At 41.7% G+C, this 25,101-nt stretch overlaps 1 protein-coding gene across 2 annotated transcripts in view; it reads right to left on the bottom strand.

The window, feature by feature from the left end:
• bub1ba (BUB1 mitotic checkpoint serine/threonine kinase Ba) overlaps positions 1–25,101 on the bottom strand; it is a 52,958-nt gene that overhangs the window by 15,808 nt on the left and 12,049 nt on the right. The window contains exons 4-11 of one of the 2 annotated variants that reach the window (XM_060917932.1): positions 20,488–20,609; positions 20,371–20,399; positions 13,538–13,637; positions 13,213–13,300; positions 10,193–10,443; positions 4,316–4,470; positions 1,325–1,453; positions 1,159–1,244 (exon numbers count right to left, since the gene is read on the bottom strand). In XM_060917932.1, the coding sequence (XP_060773915.1) occupies positions 1,159–1,244; positions 1,325–1,453; positions 4,316–4,470; positions 10,193–10,443; positions 13,213–13,300; positions 13,538–13,637; positions 20,371–20,399; positions 20,488–20,609 (960 nt within the window). Of the gene's footprint in view, positions 1–1,158; positions 1,245–1,324; positions 1,454–4,315; positions 4,471–10,192; positions 10,444–13,212; positions 13,301–13,537; positions 13,638–20,370; positions 20,400–20,487; positions 20,613–25,101 lie in introns of both variants that reach the window. The other variant, XM_060917931.1, reaches the window with a different exon arrangement.

Consider the following 25,101-nt stretch of genomic DNA (forward strand, 5'->3'; position numbering starts at 1 on the left):
TTCCAACATGGCAAAGCAATAGCCGAGGCTACCCCTGGACTGAGTGGATCAGAACATACCACATCATAATATTGGATTATAGATTATTAGATTCTGATTTCATCAAAATCTGAGAAATGGTGATTAAATACCGGGGGGGGGGGGAGAAAAAAAAAAAAAAAGTCATGAATCTTCATTTCCTTCGAACTTTTATTGTATTTTTCTTTTGGATGATTCACATTAAAAGTAGACGGCTTTTTAATTTCATAAAATCGGTGAAATTTAGTTCCCTCTGAAATGTGGTCATTGTGATGCATGTTTATTTCTGTAATATCTAAAAACCAGGCCATTCTGTGCTGGGAAGTTATTTAATTTGAGGGGATTAAAGCAAATAACGTGCATGAAATCGCTCGCTTCACGCAGTCAAGCAGACAGAGGAAGTCCATGTGCGCATGCGCAGGTTTACCTCCTTCTTCTTCTTTTGGGTTTTACAGCAGCTGGCATCTACAGTGTTGCATTACTGCCATCTACAGGTTTACCTTTGAGCGTGCACTGACAGTTCCATCATTATTTATTAGCTTGGTCCCGTTTCCTTTCCTTCGTATATAACATAACGTCTTTTCTTCTCGCTTTCGTCCTGTTACTGTAGTCGCTCTTTCACGTTTCATTCGCACACTCACGTCCTCCATTTTTCTCTCCCGTTTTAAATTTGTATCCCACAATGCCTTGCGTGAACGGGGAAAGCCCACCACGTGATGCAAGATGTAGTATCTTGTATTGGGTCATGGTGAAGCAGGAAAAAATAGCGGCGAATTTACGGCCATGTGGCCTTAAATTCATTAAATTGTTCTATTAAAAAAAACTAATAAAATTGGAAGTATGTGATTCAAATTCAGTAGCTTTCAATCACTAAACAAAAATAATTGGGTGTCGGGGGGGGGGGGGGGGGGGATTCTTTTTATGACCTACACTTGAAAAACCTGAAAGGCAGTCTAGCTTTAATGTCAAGCCCTGATTATAATAATTTATATTACATATGAATTTCCTTGTGTAGAAAGATGTAAATTTGACGGGAACTAGACAGCACCAACATCATTCAAAAAACATTAATGCAATAACTGTATTATGTACATGAAGGTTAATGGAAATGTAGATATCATCAATGCACTCAAGGCATACCTTAACAAGCACATGACCACCATTTGAAATATATAAGCACATTCCCTGATCACCCATCTTTTTGAGGAAGAACAGGGTTTCACCATCTGGAATGAAAAATGATATTCAGTCAGAAGACAAATTTAATTAAAGAAACGTATAGGACCATTTATATTTAATAACATACCAAGATGCAGGTCATCAGGGTCAGGTAGAGGTCCAACCTTCCTGCTGAAGTTAGCAATAGAACTCAGGTCTACACCATCCAGCAGGAGTTTCCTGACATCCAGGCTGCATGGATTCACCGTCTCAGTGTCTGGGGGAAAAACAAACGTTTACAGGACACACACTAAACATCTTCGTCAGAATTCGTGAAAAATGGTGATGAAGCAGTTTAACCGTTTAGTAAGTTTTGGATTTAAAGATACCTTGTATAGGAATTAATATAAATACGCAGGTGATTACAGAAAATCACACACGCTGATTAATCGAGAACTTTGGACTATTTCTCAATAATAATCACCTCGAGCAACTCAGCAAAATGGTAGCCGATCGCTTCGTCACTGTATTGCCGCTTTTCCACTACAAACGCGGCTGAGTCGGGCTGAGCCGTGCCGTGCTGAGTCGAGCTGAGTGGGGCTGTTGGAGTTGCATTTCGACTACAACCGCACTGAACCGTGCTGGCTGGAAGTGGGTGGACACATTGGGTGGAGTTAGCGAAAGTGGGTGGACGTCACGTGATGTCGTTAAGCAGCGCAAACAGTGACATCAGTGATCTTTTAAGCGGTAGTCTCACGACCCGAATAGTAAACAATAAACATGGAGGACATGGAGTCGTTAGTGTTGCTGGTCTTGGTGCTGTGGCTTGTTGTCACCGACAACGCCAACAGATACTGGCAAGAGCGTATAGATGAGGCGAGGCGCATAAGGCTTCAGAAATTCTCGTAATTCGTAATTCTTCTCCTTCCGGGTTTGCGGTGTTTACAGATCCCAGCGCGCTCGCGGGGCGTGTGTGGGCATGTGAGGACACTCCTCCTCACCAATCAGTGCACAGGGGAGTGTCTGCTCACGCCCCCAGCCTCACTCGGCTCGCTTTGGCTTGCTTCAGCCCCACTCCAAAACGGTGCGAGTTTTAGGGGCTAAGCAGGGCTGAAGCGAGCTGAGTCGTGCTTTTTCTGGTAGTCGAAACACGAGCTGTGTCAGGCTGAAGTGAGCTGAAGTGAGCTGAAAAAGGGTAGTGGAAAAGGGCCATAAGTGAGGAAGAATTACAAATGACGAAAGAAAACGCTGTTCCTAAAAGCACTAAAGCTGCTATGAAGTTTGATCTAAAACCATTCAAAGGTGAGGTGGGATTGTGATTTATTTTATCAATTTTAAAACAAAAGTATTTTGTGTGACTCGGCATAGATAAGTGACAAGTTTGTGTGCATTATACTTGCATGCCGCTTTTGAAGATTGAAATAAGTGACAAAAAAAAAACAAAAACCTGCATATTTATACGAAAACAATTATCCGCCTCAGGCTCAGTGAACATCTGTGCATAATGACTTCTCGGTTATTATTCACAGATATTCACTTTGCCTTCTGCAAATAATTGTTAATTTATAACTGGACCTATGTGCATGGTTTCTGAATGAAGAGTAGCTGTTGGTTCATACTTCAGATCAGTATGCAGCATTTTTTGTTCAGAAAACTCTATAGACTTTAAATAAATAAATAAAATATTAAAAAAAAAAAAAGTCAAGGGTTAAGTGCCACCTGATGGTGTAATACTGCAATAACAAGTCCACAATCCCCAGAAAAAAAAAAAAAAAGTTAAAGGAGAACTGAAGTCATTTTTAAACTCGTTTTATTTCTTAATTAACGTGTTATTCAATTACGTTTTGGGTTTTAGTAACCTTATATCGTGACTCGTATTGGCAACTAATTGCAATTAAATATTATACTTATCGGCCGGTTCGGTTTTTAGCTGTGTTGAATTTTCATTTGGTCCACGGCAGGCGTCGCTTATCCGCGCGATCTTCACGAGACTTGTGCGAGACTTTGAAACGTGAAGCGTCAGCCAGGTGTCAGTGCCGCCATTTTGAAAACTGTTTCCGAAATGAAATATTGCACAAAAACGAGTTTAAATGACGATTACTGCCTACTTTTTTCAAAAACTTTCCTGATTGCTATCAAAACAAACAACTTCCAGCTTGATTACGTCAGCATACGAAAGAGGTCGCGCACGTCTTTTGACAACGTTGGCAGATGTCGGTCGCTTTGATTTCCGCTGCACGTTTTACTTCCGTCCTACGATGTCTCGCACAGGTCTCGACGAATCTCGTTTACGGCCATCGCTTTGACATACGGACTGATATATTACAGAGCATATTTCAAACACTCAGAACTCGCTATAGCAGCGACAAAATAGCGATCAAAAATGCATTCCGATATTTAATAAAAGGAGAGAAATAGAATTTTGATTTATAAAAAAAAAAAAAATGCCTTCAGTTCTCCTTTAAGCCTAGGTCACAACCGGACGTATGATTTTTTGGCGTTTCCCAAATCGCTGCGTTTTTTTTGTTCACAGAGAAAGACGCACGTTGGCCGTAAGTTTGTCTTGCAACCTGAAAAAACCGTAAGCACCCGTAGAGTTTGTTCGACATGACAAAGAACCTCTGCAGCCGGTCTGCGGCTCGAAAATCAGCACGTCACACGCACGTCCTCTGTGCGTTTCTTGCGTTTTTTTGCACGTAGACCGGACGTAGGAGCACGTACAGCTGGTTGTGACCAAGGCTTTAAATGCGACGCAAATGAAAAACAAGAGGGTGAAAGTCAATGGACATTTGCTACCCCACACACACAAAAAAAACCCGGGTAACTTAATGTCCTGTGTTCTGTCAACTTCAAATGAATTGGCCTTTTGGCTGGTTGGATTTTATTCACAGTTGATCTGAAGGTGCCTTTAGCTGAGAAAGCGTAGCGTTCAGGCATCTCCCATATTGCTTAACCGTAGACACTTCTGGAATGACAAATGCTACCATTTTAAAATGAGTAACATAATAAACAAAAACTAGAGGCTACTAAATGTGGACTGATTCACCTGCACTTGGAATGATCCAGAATCTGTACAACTATGGATTTTGGTTGCAGTTAAAAACAAACCGTTACACCCTTTCCCAGAGGACTGGCTCACCGATGGAAGGAGCAGACGCTGTTTTTCCTGAGGGAGGCTGAAGGACCTCTGTAATTCCTGAGTGAACTGCGGCCCTTCCTTGTGATTCTGGCTCCAGAGGATAGGTGGAAGCTGAGGAGGTATAACCCCACTCGTGACTGATCTCCTGGATCGGGCTGTGTATGAAAAATATTGTTTGAAGAAGCAAATTCAATTAACTCATAAAACTCAGCTGAATATCTGCATGCTTAAGTTCAAACACCGTCAATGGAAAACTGATTTAAGGGCCCGTTTACACGAGGACACTGTCAGGTAAAAACGACTAAATATTTTATCGGAAGTGCCTTTTGTCTACACGGGGACGGCGTTTCCGAGGCTGAAAAACGGAAAAAATTGAAAACGTCTTCCAGAGTGGATAAGTTAAAAACAGCCCCGTTGCATATCCGTCTAAACTACCCAATACGCGAAACTCTGCTCGGATCTGCTCACGTCGGGTACGCGTTTACATCATACATGTCATATACTGTACATGCCAGCCCGGGAAGTAAGAAAGTAAGAGCATGTCTGATTACATCGATCCAACGGACCTTCAAGCTGCTCTGGCAGCTTTAATAAACGTCCAGGAGTCCTTCGAACACCTATCCCGAATCTGCACACATACCGTTAATGAACAGAGGCAGGTATAGTATGCTCTTACTTTTTTACTTACTTTCTTACTTACCATAGCCAGAGTAGTCAAAGTTTTCGCGGCGCAGATGTGCAGATCAGACAAGACGGAAGACGTTGCGCATGCGTGCAGACATAGCGGAGGTCTTTCACTGCACCACCTAGCTGCCTGGCATGCACATCCAATTGAATTCCACACATTTATGCGTCACCGTATAGACGCAGATTTCCTCCTTGAAAACGGTCGCGTAGACGCGGAAAAAAGTGAGAACGAAAACAGACTTTTGCGTTTTTGTTTCAGACCATCCCCGTGTAAAGTGGGCCTAAGCTTCGTTAAAGGTAGACTGCATTTCAGATTTTTCAAGTGTAGGTCATAAAAAGAATCCCCTCCCCCCCATTATTTTTGTTTAGTGGACTGAAAGCTACTCAATTCGAAATCACAGACTTCCAATTTTATTAGTTTAAAAAAAAAAGTTAGAGCCACGTGGCCCTAAATTCTCCGCTACTTTTTCCTGCTTCACCATGACCCAATTCAAGATACTACGTCATGCATCACATGGTGGGCTTTCCCCGTTCGCGCAAGGCATTGTGGGATACAAATTTGAAACAGGAGAAAAAAATGGAGGACGTGAGTGTGTGAATGAAACGTGAAAGAGCGACTACAGTAACGGAAAGAAAGCGAGAAGAAAAGACGTTATGTTATATACGAAGGAAAGGAAACTCAGGACCAAACTAATAAATAATGATGGAACTGTCAGTGCATGCTCAAAGGTAAACCTGTAGATGGCAGTAATGCGACACTGTGGATGCCAGCTGCCGTAAAACCCAAAAGAAGGTGGTAAACCTGCGAATGAGCGATTTCATGCACATTATTTGCTTTAATCCGCTCAAATTAAATAACTTCCCAGCCACAGAACGGCTTTTTTTTTTTTTAAATATTACAGAAATAAAAATGCATCACAATGACCAAATTTCGGAACTAAATTTCACCAATTTTATGAACTCGAAAGGCCGTCTACTACTAAAAACAACAAATGAACACAATTTTTCAGATCAGAAGGTACATATCTGGTGAAGTTTGCTTTTTTTTTTAGATTTAAACTATAATTGCAAGGCATTGTTAGCATAAGGAAAGCTTACAGCTTGACTAAATCACCTTCCCTGAACCATGCAAGGCAATCGCAAGTACAGTGACTTACCCTAAATATTTATAGAAACAAAACACAATATACATTTGCAGTTAGAATTTACATACAGAGACATGAAGGTCATGGCAGTATTGGGCTTTCAATGATTATATTGAACTTTTCTTTTTCTGTGGCAGAATGACCATACAATATATTTAATAGAAAAACAAGAATTTGGGGGCGGCACGGTGGTGTAGTGGTTAGCGCTGTCACCTCACAGCAAGAAGGTCCGGGTTCGAGCCCCGTGGCCGGCGAGGGCCTTTCTGTGTGGAGTTTGCATGTTCTCCCCGTGTCCGCGTGGGTTTCCTCCGGGTGCTCCGGTTTCCCCCACAGTCCAAAGACATGCAGGTTAGGTTAACTGGTGACTCTAAATTGAGCGTAGGTGTGAATGTGAGTGTGAATGGTTGTCTGTGTCTATGTGTCAGCCCTGTGATGACCTGGCGACTTGTCCAGGGTGTACCCCGCCTTTCGCCCGTAGTCAGCTGGGATAGGCTCCAGCTTGCCTGCGACCTAGTCTGGTTAACACCAGACCATATCACAAGTGAAATATGGTCTGGAATCCGCCTATTGAATTTCTCGTAGGGGAGGTGTGGTTTACGATTGTCAGCGGCCGTTTATTGGACGTTGCGAATGTCTATCATTTGGCGTATACGTAGCCCATGGCCAATCATGGCAGTTGTACCCGGTGACGTAGTTAGAGCGACGAAGAAGCGAAGAAAGACTGAAACGCCAAACGCTGTTCTTTTTTTAAAACAAACTTTCGCTCTAAACTATTCAGAACAGTGTCTAAAGCTTGATCGAAAGTTTGGTTCGTATTGCTCGCCGCCATGTTAAATGTGATCCGTAAACAGTCCCAAATAAACTACAAGCTTCCGTTTGTTGAGTAGTACATGTCACCGTCTTTCCACCCCTCCCCACTCTCTGATTGGCTCCTTAACTCAGGCGAGCCTTTAGACCATAGTTTCCATGCTGTCTTTTCAGATCAGAACGATTGTGCAAAGCAGCATGGGATTTCCCAGGCTACCTGCGACCCTGTAGAACAGGATAAAGTGGCTACAGATAATATGAGAATGAGACAAGAATTTGGTGCACAATTTTTGATTTTCTGAAATTAAAACGTCAAAATCACACACACACACACACACACACTATTAATTCAGTGCTGAAATTTCCTAAATATATATCTTAACTTTCCAAGGCCCAGGCCTCTTAATTTCCTGTTAGTGATCATGATTGACTACAGTATACTCCTGGGCAATAAAAAAGGGCCAAACCCAATGTTTGTTAACTGGGGTTTAGTCCACTTTATGCCCAGGAGTGTACAGGCTAGTAGCTTCTTTGTGCCAACATGAAGTGTTTGACAGCACTCACTGGACTGACCAACAGCCAATAAAATTGGAAAGTCCAGGAAGCTTGGTGTAGATCTAAGGAAGAAAAAAAAAAAAGTTATCATTGATGTATTCAACTCAGAATTATCACTTGGAGCCATTTATAAACAAATGGAGATTCCAAGATCAGTTCAAACAACTGTACAGTACACTGGGAGGTGCAGACACTTTGCCAATATCTGGAAATAGACCCAAACGGTCACCCTCAGCCAAGAGGAAATTGGTTTGGATGGTCAGGAGCAACCCAGGAAGTACCAAGGCAAAGGCCTACCATGAATTGGAAGCTGGTCGAACACCAGTGTTACCGTCTCCAGTCAAGCTAGTTTTACACTGCCATGGACCGAGAGGCTGCAGTCCAAGAAGCCCCTGCTCCAAAATCAACACCTTCACATGGACAAAGAAAAAGCCTTCTGGAAGAACGTTTTATGGTTAGAATAGACAAAAGACCAATTTATTTGCCCACAATGAACAGAGGTACAGAGAAACACTGTACAAACTGAAGCATGGTGGTGGTAGGATCATGCTCTGTTCTGCTGCCAGTGAAACTGGTGCACTGCACAGTGTGGATGGAATAATGAAAGACGACCACATTAGAATTCTTCAGCATGACCTCAAACCATCAGGAACTTGGACACAACTGGGTGTTTTAACAGGACAATGACCCCAAAAACACATGGTTGTGGAGGATAAAGCAGGCTAACAAGAAGCTTAAAACAAGTCCAGACCTCAACACGGTCAACAATACGTGGACCGTGCTTAAAAATTGGGTCTGTCAGGAAACCAACATATTTTAATTGAACTCCACCAACTTTGCCAAGAAGAGTGGTCAAATATCCAACCAGAACTCTGCCAGAAGCTTGTTGATGGCTACCAAAAGCATCTGTTCAAGGTGAAACTTGCTAAGGAACATTTAACGAAATATTAGGTGTGCCATATGGATATTTTTGACCCTACAAGTATAATCATTCTGCCACAGAAAAGGAACATTTCAAAGAAATGAAACTGAAAGCCCAATACTGCCATGACATCCAGGTCTGTGAGTGTATTTGAACTTCTGACCGCAAATGTTCTTCCACATAGTTGGGCAAGACATTATGCAAACAAGTGTCTGACGTTGGAAACATCACTTTCAGGTCCCCAAAGCTTGAAGGCAAAAGTTAATTCCTGATTTGTTTATGCAGAAGTATTTATCAAATTGTGTCTCGAAGTGACCGATAATTCAGGCTGGAAAATTCCATTATTTCTTATCCGCATGAGCCTCAAAACTCCAACGCAAAACAAAAGTAAATCTCAGACGCCAAGTACATCGTCTGATTAAAGCGAGACGGCCTTTCGCTTTCATAAAAATCGGTGAAATTTAGTTCTGTCTGAAATGAGGTCATTGTGATGTTTATTTCTGCAATATCTCACAAAATATCAGGCCATTCTGTGGCTGCGAAGTTATTTAATTTGAGGAGATTAAAGCAAATAATGCGCATGAAATCGCTCGCTTTGTGCAGTCAAGCAGACAGAGGAAGTCCGTGTGCGCATGCGCAGGTTTACCTTCTTCTTTTGGGTTTTACAGCAGCTGGCATCCACAGTGTTGCATTACTGCCATCTACAGGTTTCCCTTCGAGCGTGCACTGACAGTTCCATCATTCTGTCACTAAACGAACAGCTGATCACACCGAGGTGCTCGCTGAGCGCCCATATTTATTAGTTTGGTCCTGCGTTTCCTTTACTTTGTATAGAACATAACGTCTTTTCTTCTCGCTTTCTTTCCGTTACTGTAGTCGGTCTTTCACATTTCATTCGCACACTCACGTCCTCCATTTTTCTCTCCTGTTTCAAATTTGGATCCCACAATGCCTTGCGTGACCGGGGAAAGCCCACCACATGATGCATGGCGTAGTATCTTGTATTGGGTCATGGTGAAGCAGGAAAAAAATAGCAGATAATTTAGGGTCATGTGGAGATAAATTCATGAATTGTTCTGTTTGTAAAAAAAAAAAAGTCGTAATAAAATTGGAAACCTGTGATTCGAATTCAGTAGCACTAAACAAAAATAATTGAGTGTCAGGGAAAATTCTTTTTATGACCGACACTTAAAATCTGAAAAGCAGTCTAGCTTTAAATGCTGAGAGTATTTTATGTTGTTTGGGCATTTATATTAAATAAATAAAAAGTGATACCATTAACATATGGAGAAGTGTTGCGTTTACTCAATGCTGCTTTCCCTAAAGTATGTTTACAAAATCAGTTCAGATTTAGGCGGCACGGTGGTGTAGTGGTTAGCGCTGTCGCCTCACAGCAAGAAGGTCCGGGTTCGAGCCCCGTGGCCGGCGAGGGCCTTTCTGTGTGGAGTTTGCATGTTCTCCCCGTGTCCGCGTGGGTTTCCTCCGGGTGCTCCGGTTTCCCCCACAGTCCAAAGACATGCAGGTTAGGTTAACTGGTGACTCTAAATTGAGCGTAGGTGTGAATGTGAGTGTGAATGGTTGTCTGTGTCTATGTGTCAGCCCTGTGATGACCTGGCGACTTGTCCAGGGTGTACCCCGCCTTTCGCCCGTAGTCAGCTGGGATAGGCTCCAGCTTGCCTGCGACCCTGTAGAACAGGATAAAGCGGCTAGAGATAATGAGATGAGATTTATAAACAACAATATGGTGAATCGAAGACATACCTTAGCTTCTTTGTCTCCACTCTGGCCTCAGGGTTTGGCTCTTTGAAGATAATAGAACCAGTTTTGTTGAGAGTTTCATGTTCTTCCATCTGGCCGCCTTCGGAGGGGTTTTGCCTCCCTGGACCGCTGAATGGTGTGGATGCCAGCTGAGCAGCACGGACAAAATCACAAGTGTCATCTGGGCTCCGGCAGAGAGTCTTATTCCAGTGGGCATTGATGATGGCTTCCTCGGAGCGTGAAAGGGAGGAATCCTAAAAAGGGGGGGGGGGGGGGGGGGGGGTTTAAAAACTAAAATCACTATACAGCAAAAAGAGACAAATGAAACCTAAAATAAGAACCCTTACAAGAAAAAAAAAAAAAAAAGAAAAAACCCACACACAAAATGGCCAAATGTTGAGATAAAGTGGTGCTTGAAAGTTTGTGAATCCTTTAGAATTTTCTACATTTCTGCATAAATATGATCTAAAGCATCAGTGTTTCACACAAGTAGATAAAAAAGAACCCAAACAAGGAAAAAATTATATTTGGTCTTTTTTTTTTTTTTTGAGGAAAATGATCCAATATTACATATCCATCAGTAGCAAAAGTACGTGAACCTTTGCTTTTAGTATCTGGTGTGACCCCCTTGTGTGGCAATAACTGCAACTAAACCGTCCCGGTAACTGTTGATCAGTCCTGTAGCCCATTCCGCCAGACAGAACAACTTCAACTCTGGGATTTTGGTGGGTTTCGTCACCTGAACTGCTCGGATCAGGTCCTTCCATGATATTTCTATCGGAATAAAGTCAGGACTTTGATTTGGCCATTCCAAAACAGTTAATTTTATTCCCCTTTAACCATTCTTTGCTAGAACGACTTGCGTGCTTAGGCTCATTTTCTTGCTACACGATCCACTCTCTCGAGATTCAGTTCACAGTCGAAAGTCACACATGGAAGACGCTCTGGACTCTTACAGTAATGCTTTTATGGCTGATGGACTACAGTTGACTTGCTAACTTTAGGACTGCAGTTGTCATGAACAGTTTATAACTTCAACAAAACAGACTATGTTAAAACTGTTAAAATGTTATAAAAAAAAAAAAAAAAAAAAAAAAAAATCACACTCCATCACCCAAATGAGGATGGGTTCCCTTTGGAGTCTGGCTCCTCTCAAGGTTTCATCCTCATATCATCCGAGGGAGTTTTTCCTTGCCACAGGCTTACTCATTGGGGATAGATTAGGGATCAAATTAACTCATGTTTAAAGTCACGAAAATTCTGTAAAGCTGCTTTGCAACAATGTCTATTGGAAAAAGCGCTATAAAAATAAACTTGACTACACAGACAAATACCCTGACATTTTCATTTAGAATTTGCTGGAAGAATGCCATTTTTCCATCAATGATGGCAAGCCGTCCTGGCCCAGATGCAGCAAAACAGGCCCAAACCATGATACTACCACCACCATGTCTCACAGATGGGATAAGGTTCTTATGCTGGAATGCAGTGTTTTCCTTTCTCCAAACATAACGCTTCTCATTTAAACCAAAAAGTTCTATTTTGGTTTCATCCATCCACAAAACATTTTTCCGATAGCCTTCTGGCTTGTCCACGTGATCTTTAGCAAACTGCAGACGAGCAGCAAATGTTCTTTTTGGAGAGCAGTGGCTTTCTCCTTGCAACCCTGTCATGCACACCATTGTTGTTCAGTGTTCTCCTGATGGTGGACTCATGAACATTAGCCAATGTGAGAGAGGCCTTCAGTTGCTTAGAAGTTACCCTGGGGTCCTTTGTGACTCGCCGACTGTTACATGCCTTGCTCTTGGAGTGATCTTTGTTGGTCGACCACTCCTGGGGAGGGTAACAATGGTCTTGAATTTCCTGCATTTGTACACAATCTGTCTGACTGTGGATTGGTGGAGTCCAAACTCTTTAGAGATGGTTTTGTAACCTTTTCCAGCCTGATGAGCATCAACGACGCTTTTTCTGAGGTCCTCAGAAATCTCCTTTGTTCGTGCCATGATACACTTCCACAAACATGTGTTGTGAAGATCAGACTTTGATAGATCCCTGTTCTTTAAATAAAACAGGGTGCCCACTCACACCTGATTGTCATCCCATTGATTGAAAACATCTGACTCTAATTTCACCTTCAAATTAACTGCTAATCCTAGAGGTTCACATACTTTTGCCACTCACAGATATGTAATATTGGATCATTTTCCTCAATAAATAAATGACCAAGTATAATATTTTTGTCTCATTTGTTTAACTGGGTTCTCTTTATCTACTTTTAGGACTTGTGTGACAATCTGTTGTTTTAGATCATATTTATGCAGAAATATAGAAAATTCTAAAGGGCTCACAAACTTCCAAGCATCACTGTACTATTTTTAATTGCACTCAAACGCCCGTTTATAATGTGTTTCATCCTCAGTCCGTTCACCCCGACACTTTTCCTTTCAGCACGACTGCGATGCATGATGGGATATTGCTTGGTTAGTGCCCATCGGTTGTACACTACTTTTCACGGTGCATTGTGGGATACTACGAGTCCACTATATAGGGTGTAATAATTCTCACTGCACATTCGGACAGCACTCCAAAATGGCAAACTCACTGTATAGTCCACTATATAGTGAGTAGTGAATGATTTCAGACACAGGGCTTGATAGATCCCTCTTCTTTAAATAACTCACACCTGATTGTCATCCCACTGATCGAAAACACGACTAATTTCAGCTTCAAATTAATTGCGAGAGGTTCACATATTTGCCACTCACTGATATGTAATACTGGATCTTTTCTTAAATAAATAAACAGCAGAGTATAATATTTTTTTTGTCATTTGTTTAATTTTGTTCCACTTTTGTACTTTTTAGACCTGTATGAAAACCTGATTATGCTTTTGGTAATGTTTAGAAGTTTCCAAATTTCTGCATAAAGGGTTTGAATAACTTTCAAGCACCACTATATTTAAACTTAAAAATAAATAAATAAATAAAAATAATAATAATAATAATAATAATAATAATAATTACTTTATCACTGGGACACACTGATGCAGGCTGTCTGGATTTCAAAATGGAGGTGGGCAGCTTCAAAGATTTGTGACTCACAGAGGATGATCTATTAAAAAAATAATAATAATAATAATAATAAGAAGAAGAAGAATAAGCAATATCATTACATAGAAAGTTTTTAGAAGTAAATTAAAGACACCCAAAACTGTTCAACACCACAAACAGACAGATTACAACACACAAAATACTGCCAAAGAAAAATTAACTTCATTTCAATTACAAAACATATCATGAAAATAATGTTCTGTATAATTCATCAAAAGGTATAAAATGATGAACCCACCTTGTACTGGGCTTCTCCTTCAGCTTCTCAGGCAAAACATTCTCATCATGTATAGAGAAAGACTGTGGTGCCTGTGAACTCCGTTTCACACCAGTTGTGCCTGAATGTTGGACCAAACAAACTGTTACAGATTTCTATTTTATGATTTTTACATTATTGAATCAGTACAAAAACATTTTAGAGTTCTAGACGTTTGGGTTTTTTTTTCTTACCCAGCACAAAATTAAATGTTACGGGAAAAAAAAAAAAAAAACTTCCATATGAGCAGCATATTCCATAAGAGAGCACTTTTCAGATAAAAGATAAATAAATAAATAAAAATAAAGGTACTGAAAGGAAGTACATCTGTAATCTGGTTTTAAATGAGATGATCCTGTCCGTCCACACTTTTGTGCGAAGTGTCAGGTGGTCATGAGCCTGTTACATTTAAAAACTATATGATTTTAAAAATGTAGAAAAAAACTGAAATTTACATTTGCTGTCGCTATTCTTATGTGACGTTTCTTTCCTCTGTGGATGAATTCCAAAGGTTAAATACGACATGCAGTACACTACAGCATTCTGTTCTGCCCTCAGTAGAGTACATAATGAAGGAGAGATATGGATTATATCATTTGCTTTAAGGAGAGTCATAATGCCATCATCCTCATCATATCATGAAATCCAGAACCTGCTTTTGATTATTTGTAGCAGTTAGCTCATCTGGCCTTAAAAGTAGATGGCGTTTCGATTTCATATAAATCGGTGAAATTTAGTCCTGTCTGAAATGTGGTGATTGTGATACATGTTTATTTCTGTAATATTTTAAAATATCAGGCCATTCTGTGGCTGGGAAGTTATTTAATTTAAGCAGATTAAAGCAAATAATGTGCATGAAATCGCTCGCTTCGCGCAGTCAAGCAGACAGAGGAAGTCCATGTGCGCATGCGCAGATTTACCTTCTTCTTTTGGGTTTTACGGCAGCTGGCATCTACAGTGTTGCATTACTGCCATCTACAGGTTTCCCTTTGAGCGTGCACTGACAGTTCCATCATTCTGTCGCTAAACGAACAGCTGATCACACCGAGGTGCTTGCTGAGCGCCCATATTTATTAGTTTGGTCCTGCGTTTCCTTTCCTTCATATATAACATAACGTCTTTTCTTCTCGCTTTCTTTCTGTTACTGTAGTCGCTCTTTCACGTTTCATTCGCACACTCGTGTCCTCCATTTTTCTCCTGTTTCAAATTAGTATCCCACAATGCCTTGCACGAACGGGGAAAGCCCACCACGTGATGCATCTTGAATTGGGTCATGGTGAAGCAGGGAAAAAAAAAAAAAAAAAGAGAGAATTTTGGGCCACGTGGCGATAAATTCATTAATTGTTCTGTTTTTTTTTTTAAAAACTAATAACATTGGAAGCCTGTGATTTGAATTCGGTAGCTTTTGGTCACGAAACAAAAATAATTGGGTGTTGGGGAAAATTCTTTTTATGACCTACACTTGAAACGTCTGAAAGGTGGTATCGCTTTAAGACCGATGAGTTGTTGCCATGGCGTCCGTCGTCTACAATTCAGTTAAATCGTATCTCCTCCGTCAGTTCTCCATGGATTTCTGTTCCGATTTCTTTCAAACAAAACGCTCACTCTGCACAAACTTGGTCATTGTTTCATCAGGTTTTTTTTTTTTTTGCTAAGGAGTTTGTAATTAGGCCAAATGAAGGAATTTTCCAGGCCTCTCATTAGAATTGTATCTCCTCTCATTTCTCATCCGATTCCAGTTCTGATCGATGTTTTGGGTCGATCTTCCCTTGAGGAACAAAACTTGGTCGTTTGCTTGTTGATTTTCCTGTTGTAAACAACTTGCTTATAACCTTTTATTTTCAGTTCAATCCTATCTCCTCCCTCAGTTCTCAATGAAGTTCTGTTCCGATTGTTTTATTTGAAAGAACTCGACCTTCTGCACAAAACTCGGTCATTGAATTGTCAACTTTTTGCTAACAAATTAGTAATTAGGTCAACTTAACATATCTTAGGACTTCTGACTAGAATTGTATCTCCTCCGTCATTTATCATGCGATTTCAGTTCTGATCGACGTTTTGGGTTGATCTTCACTCAGGGAACAAAATTTCGTCCTTCGTTGATTTTCCTGTTGTAAACAGTTTGTCATGGAGGTTGGTCCAATCCCACTTCGTCACATTTCAGTTCTCTTTGATGTTTTGGTCGTCATAATTGTAAAGCGACCTTGGGTTTTGAGAAAGGCACTCTCATCTCATCTCATTATCTGTAGCCGCTTTATCCTGTTCTACAGGGTCGCAGGCGAGCTGGAGCCTATCCCAGCTGACTACGGGCGAAAGGCGGGGTACACCCTGGACAAGTCGCCAGGTCATCACAGGGCTGACACATAGACACAGACAACCATTCACACTCACATTCACACCTACGCTCAATTTAGAGTCACCAGTTAACCTAACCTGCATGTCTTTGGACTGTGGGGGAAACCGGAGCACCCGGAAGAAACCCACGCGGACACGGGGAGAACATGCAAACTCCACACAGAAAGGCCCTCGCCGGCCACGGGGCTCGAACCCAGGACCTTCTTGCTGTGAGGCGACAGCGCTAACCACTACACCACCGTGCCGCGAGAAAAACACTATATAAATTGAAAATAATAATAATAATAAAAAAATATATAGGTAATCATCTGGGGCCCGAGTAAAATTAAGGATTATTTCACAATTGATTTCAAAACTTGGAAATCACGAGTGAAATTGATCCTTAATTTTACGAGGAACCATACGATTACTTGTTTATAATATACAGGGCGGGCGGCACGGTGGTGTAGTGGTTAGCGCTGTCGCCTCACAGCAAGAAGGTCCGGGTTCGAGCCCCGTGGCCGGCGAGGGCCTTTCTGTGTGGAGTTTGCATGTTCTCCCCGTGTCCGCATGGGTTTCCTCCGGGTGCTCCGGTTTCCCCCACAGTCCAAAGACATGCAGGTTAGGTTAACTGGTGACTCTAAATTGACCGTAGGTGTGAATGTGAGTGTGAATGGTTGTCTGTGTCTATGTGTCAGCCCTGTGATGACCTGGCGACTTGTCCAGGGTGTACCCCGCCTTTCGCCCGTAGTCAGCTGGGATAGGCTCCAGCTTGCCTGCGACCCTGTAGAAGGATAAAGCGGCTAGAGATAATGAATGAATGAATGATGAATATACAGGGCCAATTTTATACATCGGAAGCCATTCAAGTTCACAACATTTGTCATTCACGTTTTCTGAACCAATCAGGGCGCGAGACTATCTTGCACGTTTGAATCAGTTTCTAAAGCATCGTTCATCATGAGACAAAAAAAAAAAAACTGCGATAGCACCTTGTCTAACTCACAGCATTCATATGCCACTAGAGAGTCGTTTATTTGTCTTTCTGCAGCCCATTTCTTAAACACGGAAAGCCAAAAATTCGTACTTTTTTTGGTATTTTCATTTTCGCTTGCAGCTTTCAATTGGTTTATCATTTCTTCGTCAAACATAGTGAAATGCGGCATTGCTGAGTCAGCAGAGTCGGCCATTTTGTTGACAAAATTTGCTAATTTTTGTAACCGTAACCAAGCAACGAACTAGCCAATAGCATTTCAGAAATACAGCCCTGTGTTAAGGAAAAAAGCCATCCTTGATTGACCAATCAGAATTGAGTAATTTGGCCCCATGTACTATAATTATTATTATGATGGGTGTTTTGATGGCAGGCCAGATGAGCGGCTACGTCCTTGATGTTCTGGTTCGAGTTACCATAGACTTCCTGTCTGCTCGTCCTCATCCGACCCTCTGAACTGTAGCTCGCTGGATTTTTTTTTTCTTTAACACCATACTATGTAAGCTCTAGAGACTGTTGACTGTGAAAAGGATAATCAGTGGGGTATCCTGTACTGCAACACCAAATTTAAATGCCACCTTTTTTCTACAGAAATTAAAGGAGAACTGAAGGCAAATTTTTAACAAAATTCTCTCTCTCGTTTTATTAAATATCAGAATGCATTTTTGATCGCCATTTTGTCACCACTACAGCAAGTCATGAGTGTTTGAAATACACTACCGTTCAAAAGTTTGGGGTCACCCAGACAATTTTGTGTTTTCCATGAAAAGTCACACTTTTATTTCCCACCATAAGTTGTAAAATGAATAGAAAATATAGTCAAGACATTTTTCTGGCCATTTTGAGCATTTAATCGACCCCACAAATGTGATGCTCCAGAAACTCAATCTGCTCAAAGGAAGGTCAGTTTTATAGCTTCTCTAAAGAGCTCAACTGTTTTCAGCTGTGCTAACATGATTGTACAAGGGTTTTCTAATCATCCATTAGCCTTCTGAGGCAATGAGCAAACACATTGTACCATTAGAACACTGGAGTGAGAGTTGCTGGAAATGGGCCTCTATACACCTATGGAGATATTGCACCAAAAACCAGACATTTAGGCTACATCCACACAACGGCAACAAGATTTTTTTTTTTTTTTTAAATATCGCGTGCACATGGGCAATGGATCAGTAAAATTTCAGGTACATATGGCAACGCAACACTTGCTGAAAATGATGCAATACACATGCCACACCTCTACATGCGCTGTAAGACGGTCCCATCGGAGACACCAGAACAATAGAAGTAGACGCATGCACATAAACCCCTTCTTCTGTAGCATTAGCCACAAAGTTTTGATTATTAATCAGTAGCGCAAAACGAAAGACGCGGAAAGAGGAATGAATGGGGGTAGATGGAAGCCGGTACACCAACATTCTGATATCCTCCAGAATTCTTTAATGGTCCGGAATAAATTGAATGCTACACGTTGATGGATTACTTTATTCTTCTACGCCCTTTTTGAGGAATGTATTGTCGGACTTAAACCAACATCTGAAGAGGTGAGATCGCTCCTCCCCCCCCCCCCCCCATGTTTGCTGGCGGGATTGTTTTTGGAAAGCGCACAGGCAGTGTGCGGTTTAGTACTGCTTCCGCAGTGTTTGGACTAAAGACTCTGCCCTAAGGGCTATTCTCTCACTCTCTCTCTCTCACTTTGCACCATTACACAATAAATATTCAGTGAAAATATTTTGTAAGCGCGTTTCATGAACCAAGTTATAGGATTTGTTGATAACTCGCATCGAGTTCGTTACACTTCTACCCGGCATGAAGCACTGACAGTCATGTGGTTGTGACGTCATCGTAAACAAATCTGTTCTACTCATCCAGACGACTTCGCAACAGGGCCGTTGCCAGATTTTTTTCACTCTGGATCCCGTTCTCAAAAGACTTCGTTTTGGGGCACCCAAAACGCCGGTGCTGTGTGGACGCCAGGCCGAAACGATAAACAATTTTATCAGATTCACCTGAATCTGTTGCCGTGTGGACAGGGCCTTAGTAGAATTTAGCTAGAATAGTCATTTACCACATTAGCAATGTATAGAGTGTATTTCTGATTAGTTTAAAGTGATCTTCATTGAAAAGAACAGTGCTTTTCTTTCAAAAATAAGGACATTTCAAAGTGACCCCAAACTTTTGAACGATAGTGTATGCTCTGTAATACATCAGTCCATATGTCAAAGCAATGGCCGTAAACAAGATTCGTTGAGACCTGTGCGAGACATCATAGAACAGAAGTAAAACGTACAGCAGAAATCAAAGCAACCAACATCTGCCAACGTTCCCTGTGTTTGAAATCGCTCACTCGTTCACTACTCCCTACATAGGGAATTACTATATAGAGGACTATACAGTGAGCTCATTGGTAAAATGGGGGAGGGGAAAAAAAAAAAAGCTTTCGGACACTACTCCATCGCGCTGGTATTTATGTCATTACTGTCGCACAATTAAAACTTGCCAGATCAGTCGGCTGGTGGGTTTCAAAGTAAACACGCGCCTGTGTTTTTGTGATAAATCCATATTATACTGAGTGTATTTCCCACATTAAATCAATAGAGTACCTGCAGCTTTCAGTTCTTTTAAATCAAGGCTGAGTAGTGACCATTGTTGTACACTATTCATGATGCATTGTGGGATACTTTGAGTGCACTATATAGAGTGCAAATAATCCTCACTAAGGTTTCGGACAGCACTACAAAATGGCGTCCCCACCAATATAGTGCCCTATATAGTGAGTAGGGAGCGATTTCGGACACGGGTTGTCAAAAGACATGCGCGCCCTCTTTGGAATGCTGATATAATCAAGCTGGAAGTTTTGTATGTTTTGATAGCAAATCAGGAAAGTTTGAAAAAAGTAGGCAGTAATCGTCATTTAAACTCAGTTTTGTGCAATATTTCGTTTGGGGAAACAGTTTTCAAAATGGTGGCACTGACGCCTGGCTGACGCGTCACGTTTCGAAGTTTCGCGAAGATAAGTGACGCCTACCGTGGACCAAACGAACTCAATTCAACATGGCTAAAACCCGAACAGGCCGATAAGCATAATATTTAATTGCAATTAGTTGCCAATAGGAGTTACGATATAAGGTTACTAAAACCGAAATTGGAATTGAATAACACGTTAATTAAGAAATAAAGCAAGTTTAAAAATGACTCCAGTTCCTCTTTAACCATTTAGGTATTTCCATGTTCTCAAAATTATTTGAAAATTAAAAAAAAAAATTTTTTTTTAAATCTAAAAATGGTTGAGTATTCACCCAATTTTCTTTTCGCAATCTAAAATCAGGACTAGTATTTTATGTTTTGTAACTTACTGATCATGTGTGTACTGGCTCATGATTAAAGGATGCTCACTTGATTCATGAGCAGTAAATATTCAGAGCACAAGTGAAAACATGCAAACAAACAAAAGCAATGAAAGACACGTATAAAGAATGGAACTTACCGTGTCCCATGTCTTCATGGTTTATTATGCTGTGGAATACATCAAGCAATCTTAAAATCAAGTTTAAAAAAAATAAATAAGATGAAAATCACTCAAACTGTCGTTACCAACAGTTACCTCATGGCAGAGTTTCGAGAGATTTCTGGCTCACTATAAATTTTCAATGGAGCAGATTCACTGGGAACAACAGGAGCACAGCCAACATCAGCAGTCTGGAGGGAACACCGTGGTGCATCAAGCTGCTATCAATCACAAACATCACAAAAGAAAAACGTTAGAAAGGAAGCGCCACCGATTAAGATGCTCCAATTCTCATTTTGCTGAGGAGTTGATGATCCTTACAACAGACACATGGTCCGTTTCTGTCCATGCAGTGGATAAAGACAGACCAATTGTTGAATTTACCCAAACTCTTGTATTTTAGGACAGGATGCCAAGCGGTGTCTTTTCCCAGGCCATGATGGTACTTGGATTGCCCAAACTACAGCTTAATACCGGAAGTAACGAGAAAGAAACGCATCACATTTAATACTGCTGATTATTCACCATCACCTTCAGACAGCTCAAAGTGAAGCAGACAGCAGACGTGTCTAGAGAGGACCCTCGGAAGAAAAATCCAAGCTCCTTTGCTGTGTGGTCAGGGTAGCAGGAGAAACAGGCAAAAAGTTCAGCTGTTCAGTTCCCAGAAACGTATGCCAAGGGGTACCTGCATCACTGCAGAGTTTCACGTGACGCCTCATTAGTAATTCAAAACTTTAACTGGTGGTCTACCAAAGCTCCGTTGACAAAGCGTTTGTACGGAGAAGGTGCATTGCTTGCATGAAAAATGCCTCACGCTTGCGTTGTTTTAGGTTGTTCAAATCTATCTATCCGTGAAACTGATCAAAGTTTCTTCAGGGTTCGCCGTGAACTAATAAAAAAAGGGTGAACGAACACAGGATTTCACAAAAAGACGTGGAGAAAGGTGGCTTTTGAACCTCTCACTGAAATCGAAGGGAGCCGAGTCGAAGCACGCTTGAGTTTGCCGTGATCACTTGGTGGAAGGTTTGTATTTCCCTCTCAGCTCTGTCCTTAGTGCTTTCCAAGTACTTTTCTTGCTGTGTGTCGTTATTTTACGGTACTTTTTCAGTCACGAAGCGCTAAAGTCTCCAGCTGTTTCTTTGTTCACTCCTCACAAAGTCCATATGCATGAAGGTCGCGACAAAATTCTTCCCCAGCCGTACAGTTACAGTGCGCCGTGATCACTTCTCCATCTTGTTTAACTGAGGCTACATCCACACGACAACGGCAACGAGATGTTATTTAAAAAAATATCGCGTCCATATGGGCAACGATCAGTAAAATATCAGGTCCATATGGCAACGCAACGCTTGCTGAAAACGATGCAATACACATGCCACACCTCTAGGGGCGCTGTAAGACGGTCCCTTCGGAGACACCAGAACAATAGAAGTAGTAAGGACGCATGCGCATAAACTATTATGCGCAAGACTTCATATTAGCCACAAAGTCAGAAAAATCTGTTCGTAAAATTACATTATAATGACCAAATACAATGAAAAGTATTTTTCCAGTCTCACCTGTGAAAGGTAATCCCATGTGATCTCGTTTGGACGGTAAACCTGTTGGTACAGTTAAACGCAGCACATGAATGAGGCACCTTTATTCTCCAATTTGACCCATCCAATATGGCGCCGAGGAGGACGTATGATTCTACGCGGAAGGCGGCGTCTTTAATGGTCCGGAATAAATTGAATGCTACACGTTGATGGATTAATTTGCTCTTCTACGCCCTTTTTGAGGAATGTATTGTAGGACTTAAACCAACATCTGAAGAGGTGAGATCGCTCCTTTTTTCCCCTATTTTTGCTGGTGGGATTGACTCTCTCTCTCTCTCTCTCTCTCTCTCTCTCACTTTGCACCATTACACAATAAATATTCACAGTGAAAATATTTTGTAAGCGCGTTTCATGAACCAAGTTATAGGATTTGTTGACAACTCGCATCGAGTTCGTTACACTTCTACCCGGCGTGAAGCACTCACAGTCATGTGGTTGTGACGTCATCGTAAACAAATCTGTTCTACTCATCCAGACGACTTCGCAACGGCAACGTTGCCAGATCTTTCCACTCTGGAACCTGTTCTCAAAAGATTGCGTTTTGGGCACCCAAAACGCCGGTGCCGTGTGGACGCCAGGCCGAAACGATAAACAATTGTATCGGATTTACCCGAATCCGTTGCCGTGTGTACAGGGCCTAAGATCCAGGTCTTTAAAGGGGTTTCTGATAATCTTTGAATGATTTAGCTGAGAGATAAGAGCCAACACAAGTGAGAATCAAGCCAACTGTTTGTTTACACTTCAACTTGCAGCGCTTCGTTGTAAAGACGTGAACAAAAAGCTTTAAAAATATACAGTATATACACTTCCACGGGCAAAAACAATACAGGATTCATTCGGCAGCAATTTGATCCCGAGGTCCTTTACCCAGCCACATACAAAAAAAAAAAAAAGTTGTAAGCCTCCGTACTCTTCCACGCTTCCATCTGTTTTGCGGTGTAGAAGGACGTCTGCAACACCAGATAGTTGGAGATGTCGGGGAACTCGACTGAAGGGTAGTTTTCCAGATCGTATGACAAATCCTTCTTTCCCAGACTGTAGCGGTCGATTCCATTGCACATAGCAATCTTCTGAAGATATCTAAAGCCAGCAGTGGCTTCAAGATTACGAGCGTACTCTGAGAAGTTATCGCTAGTTGTTTGCAGCTATTTCACTTCCGGTAAAACTGCTAAGAAAAGTCACGTGACCGAAACCCAGCAATTAAAGAGTGTAGTAGTTGGGCAGGAGTCGTCACAGGAATTGGAAGGAAAAGCCTCAACGATCCTCCACTTGGTCATTGCATAAGGGTGAAAATAGGTTTGTTTGTTTTTTTAAAATCCACGATTTTAAAAAGGTAGATCATAAGCTGAGGGACGAACAAAGACTTTTTCTGCACACTGAAGCCTTGTTCACACACTAATATAACCAAGTGCAAATTTTAAAATTCGATTCATCTTTCCAACCAGATAACAGAAAACACAGCCTTTCCAAAATGATCAATCTCCACAATCCCAAGCTGATGAAATCCACTGCGATTCTGTTTTCTCGATTAGGTATTTTTATTTCAAGTGCTGTATATTAACAGTGGTGTGAAAGAAAAGAAAAAAAAAAAAAAAAAAAGTGTGTTTATGGTCAAAAGTCCAATGGCTGTCTGAATACCATTTTGTCCAGCTATTCACACTGCACATGTTGGCAGTTTAATCCACAAACTGGGGCTCCTGAGCTGCACAACAGAAAAGCGTTTGCCCCATCACCTGGAGATTGAGTGTTTGAATCCGATGATGCCGCAGCCATCTGTGCCCAAGAGCCTAAGAGAGCAAAAGTGGCCTGTGCCCTCAGGGAGGGGTGGTGTATATACACTCACTCATTCACTCACTCCCCCCAGTCAACTACAGCGACATTAAACAAGGCAAAACAAGCCTCGCCTGGCAGCACTCATGTTGATAATGGTAATATTTCTCAATCACCAGCCGTCAGGTTATAGTCCTCTGAAAACCCATGACCTTGAGTTTGACCTTTTCAAGGTTGATGATCATGGTGCCAAATGAAAGCCCATATGGGAGTTCCTATATGCTCATAATCGTAAACATCTGTCCTTCAGCAGCTGTTTTTGAGTTCATCTCATTATCTCTAGCCGCTTTATCCTGTTCTACAGGGTCGCAGGCAAGCTGGAGCCTATCCCAGCTGACTACGGGCGAAAGGCGGGGTACACCCTGGACAAGTCGCCAGGTCATCACAGGGCTGACACATAGACACAGACAACCATTCACACTCACATTCACACCTACGCTCAATTTAGAGTCACCAGTTAACCTAACCTGCATGTCTTTGGACTGTGGGGGAAACCGGAGCACCCGGAGGAAACCCATGCGGACACGGGGAGAACATGCAAACTCCGCACAGAAAGGCCCTCGCCGGCCACGGGGCTCGAACCCGGACCTTCTTGCTGTGAGGCGACAGCGCTAACCACTACACCACCGTGCCGCCTGTTTGAGTTATAATGGAAAATGTTATTTTGACCGTAGACCTTGACCCCCCCAACCTTTAACCCCCAACCGCTACGAAGACTGTCCAAGCTACCCCATCATGTAGCAGTGTTCTCCACTATCGTTAATGACTCGGCGGCCCGCCGAGTCATAACAGCTAGAAGAGCTATTACCGCCGACTCATAAACATGCCGCCGAGCCTTCATTTTTGGCCACCCAGTCAAAAAAAAAAAAAAAGTTTACTTCAAAGTAAAAAAACCACGCCAACACCAAAGTAATTCTCTGATCACAGATTGTTGATGCGCTTTACTTTACAATAGGTTCAACATGTTTCAATGTCGCGCAGGCATATAGTCGAACGCCGACTTGCCAAATTATCTATCTTCCGTAACGTTTTTTCCCCTTTAAGCTGGTCCCTCAGACCTCCGAGATGAGTACGGTGGAAAGAAAAGACACATACTGCACATCAAATGAAAGGTCATTCTGTGTAGAATTCAACTACAAACAAAGATATTCTATTCAATAAACATTTCAGTAACGGAGTGACAAAATAAATCTAAAGTCGGCTCCCAGTGTCAGAAGATTTTGCACAAAAGCAGCTACTTGCGAAATAAACAACATGCAACTTAGATGCCAGGAAATGGCAT

Source organism: Neoarius graeffei, chromosome 3, assembly GCF_027579695.1.
Source record: "Neoarius graeffei isolate fNeoGra1 chromosome 3, fNeoGra1.pri, whole genome shotgun sequence".
Lineage (NCBI taxonomy): Eukaryota > Metazoa > Chordata > Actinopteri > Siluriformes > Ariidae > Neoarius > Neoarius graeffei.